Raw genomic sequence first — 18,983 nt, 5'->3', positions numbered from 1 at the left:
CAGCCAAGGGCCACTATCCATCACAGGGGCCAGCCAGAAATGCCATGGGCAAAGGTGCAGGTGGTCAGATGTTTCACTAAAGTTACAATATTAATGTTTCAGTACATGTTACACTGAAAGAACAATGTTACAATGTATGCTACAATAAAGTAACAATGTTGAAATACATACATGTTTAGCCTTTGCAATCAGCATTCATACTGATGTTTTATAAGTGTTTTTGATATGTAAAGTAGTTACTGTAGAATGCAACTGACCATTCTACTGGCAATGTTGGGGACTGCTGATGACAGATTTTAATTAAGAATTTTGATGACTACAAAGGAAACTGCAAATTTGGTCAATAAATGGTAGATATTTTCCCACCGGTCACAACTGTGACCAACCGTCAAACACATGAATGTCAATGTGACCTCCAAGTTGAATTAAGGTTATATAGTGGGTTGTATTTGGGGCTCTGGGGTCCGCTTGTAAATTTGTTTTTTACACATAATTTAATGTATATTACCTATTTGATGTGCAGTTGCTGTGGATATGTGTTTGAATGGAGCCAGGACATACTTTCCCTGTTTCCAGTAATGCATCGCGCCATTTTTCTGGAAATCCTCATTTCTATCTTTCTGTATGCAACAGTTGCACAAAAATGTAAATACTCTACGCTTGAGTGAAAACCACCATAGCAATGTAGACAAATCACAGACCCCATGCGTCCAGTAGATGTCGCCAGATGTTGACTTATAGCGTCCATGATACACACCGACAGGGGGGTTTTTTTGTATTGCCATGCGACAGTTTTCCAAGTGCCAACATCATCCCTGGATTGACTACGCATGCGCACGACGATCCCATTCTTGTCCTGCAGGCAGCATTCCGGGTGGAGTGTGAGTGAGAGAAAGAGAAAGACACAAGAGATTTGAGGCCGTACACTGTATATTTACAAAAAGAAACACGAGCTGTATGTCCAAACCAGCTGCGGCGTTAAAGCGGGATATGGTAAGTAGAAGAAATACTGCTGTAGGTACACCTCCTCGGCTCCTTGTCACATTTTCTTCTCTTTGTGCTGCCTGTCTGAACTGACGTTTCATTGAAAGGAAGGGCTTCGCTGGAGGCTAGCTTTAGCTTTTATTCCCCACACACCTACTCTGTCTGGTACAGTAGAAAGGTTGGCCTGCTGTTTTAGGGAGAAGCAAAGAAAAGGAATGTTTCATGGCCATCGGGGTAAATTACAGAGGAGGCTTTTTGTTTCACGTTAGCAGTAATGTAGTAGCTGTCAGGGCGCTCCTTCGTTTGGCACAGCTAGCAGTGATGGTCAGGCTTTGAGCTAGCCTGGGCTCAGCTAACGTTGTTTTTAAAAAAAAAAAAAAAAAAAAGAGAGGTGTGTGCATGGCGGACGTCAGGCAAATCTGTGTAACCAGCTTGTCAAAGGTGAGAGTAACGTTAGGTAGGTCTGATGTACATTGAACAAAGAGGATAGGATGGTCAATTGTAAGCAATTTTAGGATGATTTAATCATAACAAATCGAAATGTTAATGACATGTATTGCATTTTCTTTTCTTTTTTTTCATTGGAAGAACAATACAAAGCATACAAATCACAGAGCGAACATGAAATGTTCCATTTTTCACAGTTTTTTTCTCCCCTTACCCTGCCTTCCTAAAAGAGAAACAGTAACAAAAATGAAAGTAATAACCATATCATACTAAGAACAGCAATCATAACAAGACTCAGCAGCAGTGACAAGGAAATAACGAATAAATAATCAGATAAAAATAACTCAAAAAAAGGAGGACGCTCAGTCGTCACAACCAGGCAAGGAGGTCAGAGATCCAGCATAGTTTAGGAGAGGTCTCTAAGTCTTTTCAAAAGATTTTAGGGAACCTGTAAGGGAAAATCTAACTTTCTCCAGTCTGATAGACAGTAAAATATCTTTCCCCACCTATTGTCAGTCGGTGGATGAACAAACTTCCATTTAAGAAGCATAAGTCATCTTGCCAACAAGGTACTAAATGTAGGAACATGTTACATGCTTTTAGAATTATTGGACAGTAGAGGGACTCTGGACGAGAGAGGGCCAGAAATAATAGCAGTGTTATATGCAGTATTAAGGGTGTTGAAAATTTCAGACCAGAATGTAAAAAGCCTAGGGCAAAACCAGAACATGTGAGTGTGATCGGCTGGAGATTGCCGGCACCGGTTACATGAGTCTGTTAAATTAAGATAAATCTTGGAAAGCTGTGTCTTGGTGTAATGGACCTTGTTTACAATCTTCCATTGTAAGAGGCCACGCTTAGCACAGAAGGAGGAAGAGTGAACTAATCGCAAAATATGCTGCCATTGGTCATCAGGTAATACAGTTCTCAATTTCTGTTCCCAAAAGCTTTGGGGTTCTTTGTTGGGTGGTAAATGGTAGAACTTATGATGTGCTGTATATTAGAGATGATTTTTTAAAATTTGCGTCAACAGCCAATAAGGAATCAATAGGGGTTTCCTGTGGGGCAGCTAGGGAATTTAGGATTGGTATTCTGTAGAAAATGATTTATTTGGAAAAATTGGAACAAGTGTCACTAAGGAAGATCAGACTTTTATGAAAGTTCTGCAAAGGATAGAGAGACCCATGGTCAAATAGATCCTTAAAACGTAGTTAAACCTCTGTAAAACCTAATCTAGAAGGTTGAGTCTGTGCAATAGGATAGAAATAATGGATTATTTAAGTGGATCTATTGCATTTTCACAACTTATGTTCAAAAGAGCTAATACAGTATTACCAAAATGTATTACATTTTTACATGTATATTCTTCAGCATTTATACACTCTTTCACACTTTATTGTCCGTGCATACACAGTCATGTACAATGCACATAGACATGTGGCTATACACATGCACACAGTTCTGTTGTTTATATCCTGTATCTGTTTTATCTGCTTAGTTACTTAGTTTCTTTAACCAGAATTTAAAATCCTAACAAGGGACAGGGACTCCAAATTAGCCCCATACACACTGCATTACTTCTGGCTATGTAACAGTGTTTGTCTGTGTCGTCCTCAGCAAATAAACTAACAAATACATGAATTAAGCAACTGTTACCATAGGCAACCTGTAAAAAGGGAAACTTCTCACATTTTTTGTGGTCACCTTGTCATTGCACTAAAAAGGAGAAAATAGTTCACACATTATGGTACCAAAAAGGTTATAGTCAAGTGAATATGGCCAACATCTAGCTGCTTCAAGACCTGCAGGTTTGAGTTTCCCCTCCCAGAACAAAGGCCCATCTTCGACAGAAGTTGTTTAACAGTCCTTTCAAGTAGATAGACTTGTCACACAAAAAGCCTGGGGTTGTTTGAATGAAAGAAGCGTAGTCAGCATAAGATCCAGCAGCTTGGAACTGGAGCAAATAAACACCACCTTGTTGTTCTTGTGCCTTAATTTAATGGAACCCTCAGCCCTCAGTAGTGGGCTGTCGGGTTGAGCATTTGAAGCTGTCAGAGATTGAATTAATTCAGAGCCTTGATTTAAATGTCTTGTCATTTTGTTTTTGAGTGATGATTTCCCTACCTGGTTTGATTATATTCTAGAGAGTAGATTTGTTGTTTCAGCAGCACTGACTATAAGTCATCACTGGCTGCTCATGTGTGGCTCAGCAACAGTAGCTTATTGAGGAACTGGGGATTTATATACACAATGGCCTATTTGGACACCCTTGTGTTCTAGTAATATGTCTCATTCCACAACCATGGGCATTATTCTGCTGCTATAACAGGCTCAGCTCTTCTGATAAGAATTTACACAAGATTTTGGAACCTGGCTGCAGGGGATTTGCTCTCATTCAGCTCCAGGAGTATTGTGAGGTCAGCCACTGATGTTGGGGGGGCTCAAACAATTAGTCGATCCAGAGAAAAATAATCTATTTTGGTAATCGATTTGCATATGATTTATTAAAATAATGAAATCTGGTGTCAGCTTCCAAAATATTAGACTTAGCTGCTCTTCTGTGCTCAATGTAATAGTAAACTGAATCTCTGAGGTTTGAAATGTTGGTTGGACAAAACAATGAATTTGGAGATATCACCATGGGCACAATATACATTTTATGGACTTTTTTCTCTATTTTCTGACATTTTAAGACAAATAATTAATTGCAAAAAATGACGGGTCACATTAATCTAAACTAATACTGTATGCTGTGGCATTGGGATTTTCTTTGAGTCCACATATTTTTGGTCATATAATGTGTAACAGAAGGGTGAGCTTTTGTATTAGCTAAATCACTCTGTTTTTACTGTAAGGCAAGAAAAATACTAAAGTTCATTTAGTGTGATGCATTGTAATGCGACAGGAGGGATCAGTAATGAAGAGATTTGACAATGAATTGACCGTCTGCTGTCCTTTCTGCTCCTTTAGGGCTCTCCAGGGCAGATCCCGGGACAAGACATGGAGCTCTAAGCTAGCCCTCTCCATCCATCTCCATTTGCTGCCTTGCACGCTGTTTGCCAAAACCACCTCCTCTACCCCTGCTGTAGCGGTTTGGCTCAGACTCCTATAAGAGAAGAAGAAGGAAAAAAACCCAAGTGGGAGGGAGTAGTAAACTTTCCCCAGCTGCTGTCCAGACACACACATGCTGCATTGCTGCCATTCCCCAAGCCCTGCTCCATCCATCCCTAGGGCACGGCCACTAGCTTGCTAGCGAGCTAGCACTTGGCACAAAGACAAGGCCTGTCCTCGGGGATAAAAATACAAGCAGACTGTGTACATTTGCCTCTTTCTTTTTTCTCCCTTTTTCCGGGTCACCCAGCCCAAACACCCATTAACTGGGGCTCCTTTTGTTTAGCTGTCATACCCACTGCTTTGAGCAGTGGAGGATTACTAGTATCCGGTCAGTCAGTCATTCAGCCAGGCAGACTGAGGAAGCCAGAGGGGTTGGTTATCAGAGGCCAGGATGATGGAGCCCAGCATGGAGAACTGCCTGGCCCTGGTCCTGCAGAAGGACATGGGCCGTCGGCTGCAGGTGGGGCAGGAGATCATTGATTACATTTTGGACAAGGAGAAGTCCCACGACCTGGAGCAGGATCAGACAGCACTGGACAAAATGGTTGATGGCATCGCCAGCTCCTGGGTCAACTCCAGCAACTTCAAGGTAAACTCCAATGACGAAGCAGTGAACAATAGGGATTTCCTCACAACTGTGGCCGGTAGCTGGTAAAAAGGGATAGTTCGGAATTATTGAGGTACTTGTCCATAGTTAGTGTATTACCCACATTAGATGTCAGTCGGCATACCCCCAGTTTGGAGACGCAGGCTGGAGTCTGATACTAAGCTAAGAAATGTATTAATGTAGGTGGGATCACCAACAGAACACACTATAGCTGCCTAAAAATGTCCCACAAAAAAAAGCTGCATCAATTTAAGTTAGGGCTGCCACGATTAGTCGACTAATCGATGACTAATCGACTATTAAAATAATGGGTGACTATTTTAGTAGTCGACTAATTGGTTGGAGTCATTTTTCATAGAAAAGTACTATAAAAGTACCCCAGAATACTCTTATTGCAGCTTCTTACGTTGAAATATTGGCAGCTTTACACACTCTCCCGTGACAGTGAACTAAAACCCTTTGGCGTGAGTACGAAACAAGACATTAGATGACGTAATTTTGGGGTTTGGGCGAGACAGACCAACATTTTTCAACATTTTTCAACATTTTAACACATTTTTCGATAAAATGATTAGTCGACTAATTGAAGAAATAATCGACAGATTAGTCGACAATGAAAATAATCGTTAGTGGCAGCCCTAATTTAAGTATATGCTATTTTTAGAATATTTTTTACTGCTTTTCCTTACCGTCAGACAGTGATTTCTGACAGGGAACTAAAGCCGTTATATTATTCTGTTGAAAGCCAGACTCCTTTGACAAAAATGGCGATTTAACATTGGGGAACACAGGTGCTGCTGGTCCACTCCTGCCTCGCTCACTTATTTTGTTTGTGTTATTTTGTGATTTTGGTGTTGAGAACAGTTAGTTCAGCAAAATCACACATGAACTCAAACTATCAAACTGATGGAGGCAGCTGTAGACCAGCAGCTCCTGTGTTCAGCAAGCCAAAATTACTGTTTTTGTCATTGGAGTCCGGTGGCTGTGATGAGAGCATAGATGGGTAACTAAAGCCGTTGACAGCTTCCCTGTAGGAGTGGGCTGTCTGACAGAAAGGTAAAACGGTGAAAATACTCTCAATAAAGCATACACTTAAAGTGTTACAGATGTTTTTTAGGTGGGACTTTGTTTTGGTAGGAAAATACATTTTGCTGCTGCCTCTGTCCCCAGCAGTACATCGCTCAGCTTCTGTGTCAGTACTGCTGGGGGCATGCCAACAGACATCCACTGTAAGAAATACACTGACTATGGGTAAGTACCTCATACACCCCACTTCAAAAGATCTGAAATATCCCTTTAAAGGCGCTGTATGTAAGAATGTGGCCAAAACGGTTACTGCGCTCAAATTCAAAATACTGCCGCAAGTCGTGTTGGCCCCCCTCCCCTACAGATTCGAGGTTGCTAGACAGCGGCATGCTGGAGACTGATTTGTTTGCCCACGGGCAGCTGCCGTGGCAGGGCTGCGTCACTGCGTCCTTGATCTTAGGTTTTCCAGCGGACCGTTCGAGCAAGTCCGGCTTCTCTGCTGCTAACACTGCTGGGACACTGCTAATGCTGCTTGCCGTGCTGCTGTAGCTCAGTCGTAACTGTAACTGATGCTCAGACGCTACTGACTGTGTGACTGGTAGATGGCGGTGGGTGGCACAACAGGCCAAAACACAAATTCAAAACATAAACATGATTTGTGGACCGTAAAAAATTTTTTTAGATGCAAATATTCTGGCCGCACTGTTGTTGTCGGTGAGATCAGTATGTTATATGAACATTATTCCTTAGTCTTTGTGACATATTAGGAGGATTTTACGACTATTTGCTTTAGATTTCTTACATATAGCTCCTTTAAGCCTTTACTATGACCAGATAGCTTTATGATTCCCCATTTGCATTCTGTTTTAGACAGTACATTACTGCACTCAGGAATCTCTGTTTACGCTTTTTGTCTTTAATCAATGACTCATTTTACGCCCACTGAAACTGTCTGTCAGTTGTGGACTGACTTGATGTAAAAGGCAGTATTGTGTTTAACAGCATGTTAGAAGCGTTGTTTTGCCTTTAGTTTATTAGGAAATGTCTGGCGGCTCATTCCACTGTGACATGCTTATGTTTGAGATAAAAGGTTCAGAGCAACTTAATGGTTGAAATCACTGATTCAAAAAGCTGTCAGTCACTGACTTATGGTCTGTTTTCAGATGCCTAAACATTGACGGCTTGATACTACTGGCCTTTGAATCGAATAGAGTAACTTGTAAACATCTAAGCTACAGTGTAAAACTGTTGCAGAGTTCTGTGTTTCTTTTCTGTGTTTAGACTGTACTTCCACGTCATTGTGCTGCCATATAATGGCCTTCTGGTTTGTGGAAGGAGGAATTTCCAGTTTTTCTGACTGTTTACTGTGCAATAACACAAAATGTTCTCAGGCAGGCAGAGGCACATAACATCATTGTTTCCCTTCACTATAGATCTGGCTCACATTCCTCTTCTGTGATTGATAGTGCTTTATTTTGAAGTTTAATCTAGGGCAGAATTTTTATCTAACCCTGAATTGTGATTCCATCAGCAGTTCTTTCAGTGCCCAACCACAGGTTGCTTTCTCTGCCATAACTGTTAGAGCACATTGTTTACTAAAGCTCTGATTTCATGTCGGGATATGCTGCTTTTGCTCCACTAGGGCCTAAAAATGTCAGCGATATCTGCCTGAACAAAGCCAAGCCTGCCCCCAATGCCCTACATACTGTGTAGCTCATTTAGGACAGGGAAGGCTTTTCTCTCTGTCTCTGCAGTCTTAATGCTGTGATGCCATGTTGTGCATGGTAGTTTTTGTGTGCTTCAAGTGACCATGTGTGTGGCATTGCTGTGTTTTAGCTCCCAGAAGTCTGGCACATGCCTGAGAAATATGGTGATGAGAGACTATGGAGAGTTTGACATGAGAGTTTAGGAGAAGGAACAAGAGAGGCTTAATTGGATCTGGCCTGGTTATAATTCAAGATAGTGCAAGACTCCAGCTGGCAGATATTGGGCGTCGCAAGGAGGAGTCAATAATTGCAGTAGCAGATAAAGCTCCCTACATTGTGCCAAACTAAAATTTGGCCTTGATCTACTCTTTAGAATTAAAAATTCTCTTAAAAAAATGCATCAATCATTTTTCCTATTGTAAGCCCTGCTTAACCTCTTCCACTCTGCGGGACCCCGCCATCCTTGGCTGACATTACTGTCTTTTAGAGCTGAAGCCGGCTTAGTTTTAAAGCCAGACAGAAGACTTGATATTGTTCCAAAGCTATATTTTGGCATGGCCATTTTCACAGGGGTCTCCTGACCTCTCACCTCAAGGTATCTGTATGGAAATGGAGTCTATGGGTATCCATAGCCCTTTTTGAATAGGAATTGCGCAAATTTTGCAGGAAAGCCCAATCAACCTTCTTTCAGCATTGGCAGTATAAAAACAAAATCGGGGAGTGAAGCAAAATGCCGCCTGCCTACTTTTGTTCATACCAAATGTGCCTTTTTCGGGGCAATGGGGGGCGTGAGCAAGTAACAAAACGTGTAGCTCAGCATGTGACATAAACAGTGACGTACTCCGAGGGAAGCCGCGGCTGGTCAGTCCTTCGGCGATTCTCTCATAAGTTGGCCCGTCCTTCACTGTTCCTGTTATTTGACGGTTAATGGCCTCTTCATTTGCGAGGCCAAGGAGGGTGCGCAATTCCTTGTCTCCCCAGCTGCTCATCTTTACAGTGTCTTTCAGGTTTGCGTTTCCATCTTGCTACTAGCTGCTCATTCCTGATATCAGCTGTTTCCGGTTAGTCCACCGCCAGTGGGTCGCACATGCGGCATCATCAACAGCCCCTCCCGTGGTGGAAGGGTGCCTCACGCTGTTTAAACCAAAAAGGTTCCGCCAATATGTTTACCCCTACGCAGCGGAAAATTGAGCACCTCGGATCAACTTGCCAATCCGGCTCTGTGTGAGACATTACTGTCTTTCAGAGCTGAAGCCGGCTTAGTTTTAAAGCCAGAGAGAGGACTTAATAATGCTCCAAAGCTATATTTTGGCATGGCCATTTTCACAGGGGTCTCCTGACCTCTCACCTCAAGGTATCTGTATGGAAATGGGGTCTATGGGTATCCATAGCCCTTTTTGAATAGGAATTGCGCAAATTTTGCAGGAAAGCCCAATCAGTCCTTTTCAGCATTGGCAGTATAAAAACAAAATCGGGGAGTACAGCAAAATGCCGCCTACCTACTTTTGTTCATACCAAATGTGCCTTTTTCAGGGCAATGGGTGGCATGAGCAAGTAACAAAACGTGTAGCTCAGCATGTGACATAAACAGTGACGTACTCCGAGGGAAGCTGCGACTGCTCAGTCCTTCAGCGATTTTCTCATAAGTTGGCGTGTCCTTCACTGTTCCTGTTATTTGACGGTCAATGGCCTCTTCATTTGCGAGGCCAAGGAGGGTGCGCAATTCCTTGTCTCCCCAGTTGCTCATCTTTACAGTGTCTTTCAGGTTTGCGTTTTCCTCTTGCTACTAGACCAAAACCAGAAAGGTTCCGCCAATATGTTTACCCCTACGCAGTGGAAAATTGGGCACCTCGGATCAACTCGCCAATCCGGCTCTGTGTGTCTAAACGCTTGCAGCTTGCCTGCAAAATGGCCCAACATTTGCCGAAAATCTGGCAGTGTAAAAGGGGCCCATGAGTCTTCCCTTGACAGACATGCCCACTAAATGCTAAAACCATGCAGTTTTGGGCAAAATCCATGCCATTTTTCTCATGCTATTTTCAGATTGTTTTTTAATATTTCTGCATACTGGGGTCCCTTCACAGTCTTAGAATCACATGAATTGGATTGACTGGAAAGCTGAGACCAATTTTATTCTCCAGTGATGATGGTAGCTCCCATAGTAGCCCTATATTGAGGGTAAACAGTTTCCAGAACAGAAATGCATTTGCCTGAAAATGCAGTTCTTAAAGAAATGTCTAGATATCAAAAGTTTTGATACCAAATTACAGCATGGATTTTCCTATGGTGTTCCACAAGGTCTTATTGTCTTAATGTGGTATTTTGGAGTTTAAATGATGCATGGGTAGTGTGTTTTTTGTATGTGTTTTCTGGATGCTATAATGCCTGTGAAGGCTTTAGTGAGTCAGTATTTTAACTTGTTAAAAGCAGGCGATGGTGTTTCTTTTTCTTCAGGTGTGACAGGGCTGCTAGACAAACACGTTTCTACTTTTTTTAGGGGCACTTTCTGTGTTGTTAGTATCCTCAGCACAGGCCCAACTGATCACTTGGCAACTAATGTGGAAACTATTTAGTTTGAGAGGAAGAGAGAGAGAGAGGGTGATGGATTCATTCGCCATAAATGGTGCTTTAGGCGGATGCCTCTAATACCAAGCAACTGTTTAAAGAAGAGCTTTACACTCTCCTAACCTAAACTTCAGTGTACCATTCATTTTTTTGCTGCACATAGCTTTTGTGTTTAGATAACAAACATTCGACTGTGCTGTGCTGTACTGCTGTGCTGGTTAGCTGACAAGACAAGTGTGGGTAAAAACTCTCTTCACAGAGGAGCAGAATCACTCAGTGTAATCTTCCTTGTGACTGGAAAGGGTTTCACAACATTGTGAGGCTAACAATACAATTTAGTTTGGGTCCATAATGAGATAGAGCAAAAAGTATTTTATTTTTCCTTGAACAAAATTGAGCTGTTTCTACAGCAACATTGGTACTGTGTCAGCTGTTATTTAAACATAATGAAAGGCTGCAACAAGTTACCGAAAGAGGAAAAATACTACATATGCCCCATTTTTACAGTCTCAAGCATGATTGTGTAGTAGGGCTGCCACGATTAGTCGACAAATCGATGACTAATCGACTATTAAAATAATCAGTGACTATTTTAGTAGTCGACTAATCGGTGGCAACCCTACTACACAATCATGCTTGAGACTAAAAATGGGGCATATGTAGTATTTTTCCTCTTGGCAGCTTTACACACTCTCCCGTGACAGTGAACTATAACCCTTTGGCGTGAGTATGAAACAAGATATAGTACAGGCCAAAAGTTTGGACACACCTTCTCATTCAATGCGTTTTCTTTATTTTCATGACTATTTACATTGTAGATTCTCACTGAAGGCATCAAAACTATGAATGAACACATGTGGAGTTATGTACTTAACAAAAAAAGGTGAAATAACTGAAAACATGTTTTATATTCTAGTTTCTTCAAAATAGCCACCCTTTGCTCTGATTACTGCTTTGCACACTCTTGGCATTCTCTCCATGAGCTTCAAGAGGTAGTCACCTGAAATGGTTTCCACTTCACAGGTGTGCCTTATCAGGGTTAATTAGTGGAATTTCTTGCTTTATCAATGGGTTTGGGACCATCAGTTGTGTTGTGCAGAAGTCAGGTTAATACACAGCCGACAGCCCTATTGGACAACTGTTAAAATTCATATTATGGCAAGAACCAATCAGCTAATTAAAGAAAAACCAGTGGCCATCATTACTTTAAGAAATGAAGGTCAGTCAGTCCGTAAAATTGCAAAAACTTTAAATGTGTCCCCAAGTGGAGTCGCAAAAACCATCAAGCGCTACAACGAAACTGGCACACATGAGGACCGACCCAGGAAAGGAAGACCAAGAGTCACCTCTGCTTCTGAGGATAAGTTCATCCGAGTCACCAGCCTCAGAAATCGCAAGTTAACAGCAGCTCAGATCAGAGACCAGATGAATGCCACACAGAGTTCTAGCAGCAGACCCATCTCTAGAACAACTGTTAAGAGGAGACTGCGCGAATCAGGCCTTCATGGTCAAATAGCTGCTAGGAAACCACTGCTAAGGAGAGGCAACAAGCAGAAGAGATTTGTTTGGGCCAAGAAACACAAGGAATGGACATTAGACCAGTGGAAATCTGTGCTTTGGTCTGATGAGTCCAAATTTGAGATCTTTGGTTCCAACCGCCGTGTCTTTGTGAGACGCAGAAAAGGTGAACGGATGGATTCCACATGCCTGGTTCCCACTGTGAAGCATGGAGGAGGAGGTGTGATGGTGTGGGGGTGTTTTGCTGGTGACACTGTTGGGGATTTATTCAAAATTGAAGGCACACTGAACCAGCATGGCTACCACAGCATCCTGCAGCGACATGCCATCCCATCCGGTTTGCGTTTAGTTGGACGATCATTTATTTTTCAACAGGACAATGACCCCAAACACACCTCCAGGCTGTGTAAGGGCTATTTGACCAAGAAGGAGAGTGATGGAGTGCTGCGGCAGATGACCTGGCCTCCACAGTCACCGGACCTGAACCCAATCGAGATGGTTTGGGGTGAGCTGGACCGCAGAGTGAAGGCAAAGGGGCCAACAAGTGCTAAACACCTCTGGGAACTCCTTTAAGACTGTTGGAAAACCATTTCAGGTGACTACCTCTTGAAGCTCATGGAGAGAATGCCAAGAGTGTGCAAAGCAGTAATCAGAGCAAAGGGTGGCTATTTTGAAGAAACTAGAATATAAACCATGTTTTCAGTTATTTCACCTTTTTTTGTTAAGTACATAACTCCACATGTGTTCATTCATAGTTTTGATGCCTTCGGTGAGAATCTACAATGTAAATAGTCATGAAAATAAAGAAAACGCATTGAATGAGAAGGTGTGTCCAAACTTTTGGCCTGTACTGTATAAGATGACGTAATTTGGGGTTTGGGCGAGACAGACCGACATTTTTCAACATTTTAACACATTTTTCGATACAATGATTAGTCGACTAATCGAAGAAATAATTGACAGATTAGTCGACAATGAAAATAATCGTTAGTGGCAGCCCTAGTGTGTAGTAGTGTGGACATTTTGCATTTTCAGTTTGTTATATTGATGTTTTAGGAAGTTTCAGGCTGTGGTTACTTAAGCACGACAGTGTGTTTACATGTGTTAACTTACAGTAAACTTAAAAGAACTTTTGTTTGATTTATCTCAGGTGCGCTTACTGACACAGGACCTGTTCCAGCTAAGTTGTAATGTTGTAATCTAATATACAGGATAATAAGAACAGGCAATTTAAGTCCTTATGTGGCAGACTTGGTATTCCACTGTAACCTGCCGTGGAGCACATTATTCATGTGTCTCAGGGACTTGAAAATAAAGAAGCCTTCTTGTCTAACGTTGGTAACATAATTGAAAATGTTAATACATACCACAGTAGATTTGTTCACATCCAGAAAATCAAATCTTACAGGTAATTCTGAATCTAAGGAAGAATTTGTTGAATATCCAGGTTAATATGTCACAGAAATGACAGTACGGAAGTCCTACAAAACAAGTGCCTTTGTAAGTCGTCCAGCCTATAATGTGCTACCACTTCACCATCTCCTCCCTAAAGGTCCCAATACATACAAATTAAACTGAGCACAGTTGAATCTGTGTGTTGTTATCAGCAGTGTCTTTGAAATGCCACTATTAAAGGATCAGAAAGCATGGACATCAGTGATTGCTGTTGCCAGGCTATTCTGACTATTTCTAAATAGAGCAATTCAATGATTCATGCATATGCAATCTCAAATGAAGAGTGTCATGTGTGCGGTAGATGGACACCTCTTGTTGCAGTTGTCATTTTCCAGAGTGATTTCCATCTGTCCCATCCATCTCAGGGTGTGTCCAGTCAGCAGCCACATCCCAGCTGTGGTTTCAGCTGCTAATTCAGCTCGAAATTTGTCTGCATACACCTAATGATTGGCTAATGCAGAGGTGTGGTCCTGTTACGGAAGCGTGAGTGGGTGAGGGGTGGTGTGTTTGTCAAAAGCACACAGAATTCACTGTGATGGTAATCTGCAGTCTGTTGATGAGGTTGAATTAAGTCTGGTAGGTGTGTCTCTGGGCTATTTGTGCATACTGTATGCGCAACTCTGCTTAACGTGTGAACTGTTCCCAGTCTGCTCCGTAAGTTGTAGTTCATCCTGTACTGTCCCATGCAGAGACCACGCCCACCTCAGAATTCACACTCCGCAGTACCCCGTGAGCTCGTGTGTGATCACACTCAGCACGCTGCTGAGTCTTTTTCTCAATTCAAGGTGCGTTTCCATCCATTTCTTTTTATGTGCATTTCCAATTTATGCATAAAACAAGCCTGAGTGGCAACACCAAAAATTCAAAACATCTTGAAATATTACAAAAAAACTCGTCGGTGAAGATTATCAGTCATCCAGGTCATGGTAATCGTAAGTGCTATATCGTAGGCAACTGGACTTGCTTGCGTTTCTTGAAGGCGTTTTGCCTCTCATCCAAGAAGCTTCTTCAGTTCTAAATGACTGGTATGAAGTTGCAGGCTATAAACCCTGTGTGGGTGGGAACGCTTGCAGAGTCGTAGGGACCCCTTACGACTCTGCAAGCGTTCCCACCCAGACAAAAAAAGTTTGCTTAAAACCACAATACACAAGGTGGAATTTGTTTTTCACTCCCCTTCTCATCACTCTTTTCTACATCTTTCTCGCCTACAGGAGACCAGTTAGGGTCTTGTTGGTAACCATCCATCATGTCACTTCTCTTTTCTATCATTTTTATCTCTCTCTGAGCCTGGGAGCTGAAATGGTTTACTGACTAAATCAATGAAGGCTGGCGGGACCGGTTTCCGGGTTGACGAGCCTTGAAGTGATCGCTCAGACAACCTGGTGCCACCTGACTGTAATGTCATTCAGCCATGTCTTTGTGGAGTGGCTTACAGAACACTAACATAATACGGACACAAATTGTGTTTCACATCCTCAGTAGTTTAGGATGGGCCCCAGTTTATGCTACAGTATTATGACAGGCTGTAGTGCCAGATTTTGCATTAAAAGAGCTACTGTATATTTTATAGTATTGTCTCATGATCAAATACAGACTTGATGTTAGAGAGCATCAACATAAATATTACCTAGCAACCATCACTGCAAATCTGTGTATAACAAAAATACCAAATATAATGAGAAATTATTCATTAAATTGAGTTTTTTTTAAATAGTTTTATAGTTTCTGTAAAATGAACAAGTTTGATTTAGATTGCTACTGACTATGGCACAAAAGAAAAAAAGAAACATTGATGGATATAGATTTGCCTTCTCGAGGGCATATATATAGGAGATGACAGCATTTGTAGTTTAATGTGAGTTTTTCTTTGAACACAAGCATTTGTCTGAGGTGGAAGTTGAATCACTTGCAAGGGCCCGTTCTCTCCTCTAGAGAGAGTGGGCCTGCTAACAACTCTCTCTACCTGCATTGTCTATATTTATGCCCCTGCACAGCCTAAAAGAGGTCTGCATCATTGAAGCACTAAAATACTAGCTAAAAATTCTCTAGCTCTAGATGTGTATTTCTACCTCTGGTCCTGTTGACCAACTAGACATTTCTATTCATTCTACTTGGTAACTAATAAGTACCAGGCCTGTACTGTACTGTTCAGTTTCTCCCTTAGTTTCAGATCCACAGATGGCTAGGAACCAAACATGACCGCGCCTGCATCTCATGCACTATGCCGAGCTTCTGCTGGGGTTTCAGTCAGCTCAGCTATAAGTGTTTGTGAAATGTGTTCCAGTTTGTGTTTCTCAGATTCAGGGGACAGGACTGGTGCTGTCTTTGGGGAGCCATTTAGTGTTTGGTCCCTCGGTTTGTTCTCTGGTATGGGGAGGCTGTTTCTCTACTGCTCTCTACTGTTTACTCTTTGGCTTTTGGTAATGCTGTTTCTTCTTACTTCCTTTCTCTCTGAGAACTAAAGGTTTTCGTGTGTATCATAAGAACGACTTCATTCATTGTATGTTATATAAGAAGTGTTGTACTGCAGACTAAGTGGACCTAGCACAAGACCAAAGCATTGTCTTTGTTCATCATAAACAAATCTCAGTTGTCAAATTGTAGCAATGAGTTCTGTGTGATGCTCTTACCTCAGGCTTCTGTAACTGAATCATGGTGGTGTAGTGCGGTGTGGTACAAGTTTCTTTTGGGGAAAACAGTGGCATAACAACGAGGATGGACAGGAAAAGTCATAGCCTTTTGTCTCTGTCAGGCTGTAGTCTGTGGCTGTAGGGAAGACTGACCAGCTGGGACCATCAAAGACTGGACAGATGATTAGTCATATGGTACTTAAAACACTCAGGCAGCTCAAGGGTGCGGCTCAATGACATCACTTTGAAGTTCTACTCATAAAATGCTGTTTGTGTTTCCCTGTAGGGGAATATGATGTCTCAACAGGATACAATACAGCGAATTATGTGGCCTATTAAGAGAGCCATTTCCCTCTGGTGACATTTGAAGTGCCTACCTTGGTTGACTTTGATTTAAGTATACTAGTCAGACATCAGTAGACCAAATCATAAATGCGAGATAGTCTTGTACCTCTCAGTTCATTTTGATCTCCAAGGGGTGTTATCAGCAACCATAGACCAAGGACTGCATGATTATGGCCAAAATGATAACCACAATTGTTTTAATCAGTACTGAGATCACAATTATTTGTTAGGATTATTCATTGATTTTAGGGACAGAATGTTTTTATTGCACTTTCAATTAGATACACTAGCAAGTGTTTGCATAAAAGAACGCTTAAAATGAGGTTCTTCTTCACCTGAACTCAGTGCATCTGCTAGAAGCTTTTCACAGTAAGATAACTGTCTCAGAAAATATTGTGGTTTCACGGTATCACGGTCTTACAGAATTATTATTACCAGTCAGAATGACCCTTAAAGAAATTAAAAGTGAGCAGTTATTTTTGGTAGAAGGTTTTATTACTATATTTGAAACTTGAAGCCATTTTAATGGAAGTATGTTTAAAAAGTCTCTCTTTTGAAAATAGCTAAAATAAAGTTGTGATTTTCTGACCAGTTGCTTTTTTTTCCCTTTCAATATCATAGATAGGCAAATGTACATGGTACGATAGCCATCAATTTTGATATCACAGTATACCTTGAAACCAGTATACTGTTGCAACCTACTGTTGTCCCTACCAAAAGCAATATATAAATAAAAGCGTGTCCAAAATATAAGCTATTTAAAATAACCAACCAGAAAAATTGGACACATCTTTGGGCAAATAGAATGCTATTGCATTTCTCATTTCAGTTGGTCTTTGCTAGCTGGATGGATACGTATCCACTGCTGTGTTTTTTCTTGGCCTTCATGCATTCATCGCACCACAGATGTGCAGGTTTTTTTCATGTGGTTTAACAAGTTAGTTGTAGATTTGCATCATAGACATGTGGTATGCACTCTGCATATGACTGTTACTCTCCAAAATGCTCAATACTTCCATGTGAACATTCAGGAATGTTTTATGAAGGCAGACAGTTGTATAGGCAGGCTATTAGTTTGGGAAGCGATTGATTTGATATACAGCAGAGTTTTTTTATGAGTGGAGCAGACTTTTTTAAAAAAATTTTTGGGGGATTATGGAGATATGCTATGAAAGGGGAGAGAGAGGGAGAAGGGCATGCAGCACAGGGCATGGAACAAAACCCTTGTCAGACTTGATTAGAAAGAACAAAGTTTGGTCCAACAAAGCTTCTCTTACTAGACACAGAGCAGTCTCCTGAAGACCTCCTGTCCATTTGCTATATTTGAATAGGCTGTGGGTTTCAATCAGCAAAATGATCCAGAAGTTAGTAAACCTGTAGAGATCACAGAGACTGCCTGTTATCCTGTCTGTCTCTGTCTGTGTTTGTCTGTCTCTCCCTCATGGACTCACTTGATCAATAGCATTTCTCTTTCATTTGCTGCTTCAGGGCGTTGTGGAGGAGGAAATAGAGTGTGCGTATGTCTGAAGTCAGTTTGAATGACAGCGGCAAACCCATAGAGGTGCCTCTGTAACCTTTGTCTAAAGCCTGTGCTAATAATTTGGATCAATCAACCTTGGACAGCTCAGTGTGCGCACACACAAACAAACAAACATGTACTCTAAGTTTTTATGGAAAACTCGGTCTGGCGAAGTTAGTGGAAATCTTTGAAAGTGACATATTTCACACTTCATGTGTGTGTTTACAGTGTGAGCCCATGTGCACCGAGTATGCCTTTGCACCAGGTAAACCTAAAGGTTCATTTCCCCAGTGAGCCGGTCATCTCGGCTTGAAGGGGGACTTTGGAGCCTTGGCACAGATCCACGTTAAATGTTAATCCTAAACCATGTTAACTTTGTGAAGCCTTGAAGAGCAGAGATTTGTGCAGAGCTCAGGTGAAAAGCTGCAGCACACAGCGCTCTGCTGTACTGATGATGGAAAGCCTTCAAGATGATGCAGAGCTTTTATGTTCTGCCCCTGCTATGACATTTGACTGATTTACAAAGCACAAATGGTGTGTGTGTGTGTGTGTGTGTGTGTGTGTGTGTGTGTGTGTGTGTGTGTGTGTGTGTGTGTAATGTGGGGGGTGGGGTTGGTTATGTCAGGGTATATGGGTAAAGTGTAAAGTCAGGAAGTTTCTGTGTGTGTGATGCAGTGTGTTATGAATGAAGCAGCCACTGTTGCACGTTTTGTGAGTTGTGGGGGATTTGCTGTCGTGTGATTGTGGTCATGTAGAGCTGTGATATACTGATATAATATTAATACTGTTTGTAAAATGAAACTAGATCATCAAGGAAAAGTAAAAATACAGTTGTTGGTGTTTACTAGACTGTTCTAGCTGATTCAGATAAATAATGCTGTTTGGTCATCATATCCACAATTTACTACTGACTATGAAAGTTCTCTGTTGTGTGTATATGTGATGAGAGCACCATTAATCATATTGTCAAATTGTTAATATTAAGATATTTGGTTAAAAAAAACACTGTGCCTTTTAATTTCCGATAATATCTCTGAGCTCTGTATGTGTATAGTGTGTTAGGGAGC

General features: G+C 41.5%; 1 protein-coding gene across 1 annotated transcript in view; it reads left to right on the top strand.

The window, feature by feature from the left end:
• Positions 1–827: 827 nt before the first annotated feature.
• Positions 828–18,983, top strand: part of clasp1a (cytoplasmic linker associated protein 1a) — a 139,819-nt gene continuing 121,663 nt past the window's right edge. Inside the window, exons 1-2 of the mRNA XM_049594919.1 lie at positions 828–993; positions 4,402–5,134. Coding sequence (XP_049450876.1) covers positions 4,937–5,134 — 198 coding nt within the window. The 5' untranslated portion in view covers positions 828–993; positions 4,402–4,936. The remainder of the gene's footprint in view (positions 994–4,401; positions 5,135–18,983) is intronic.

Source organism: Epinephelus fuscoguttatus, linkage group LG13, assembly GCF_011397635.1.
Source record: "Epinephelus fuscoguttatus linkage group LG13, E.fuscoguttatus.final_Chr_v1".
Classification (NCBI taxonomy): domain Eukaryota; kingdom Metazoa; phylum Chordata; class Actinopteri; order Perciformes; family Serranidae; genus Epinephelus; species Epinephelus fuscoguttatus.
This window is presented reverse-complemented; position numbering and strand designations above follow the sequence as displayed.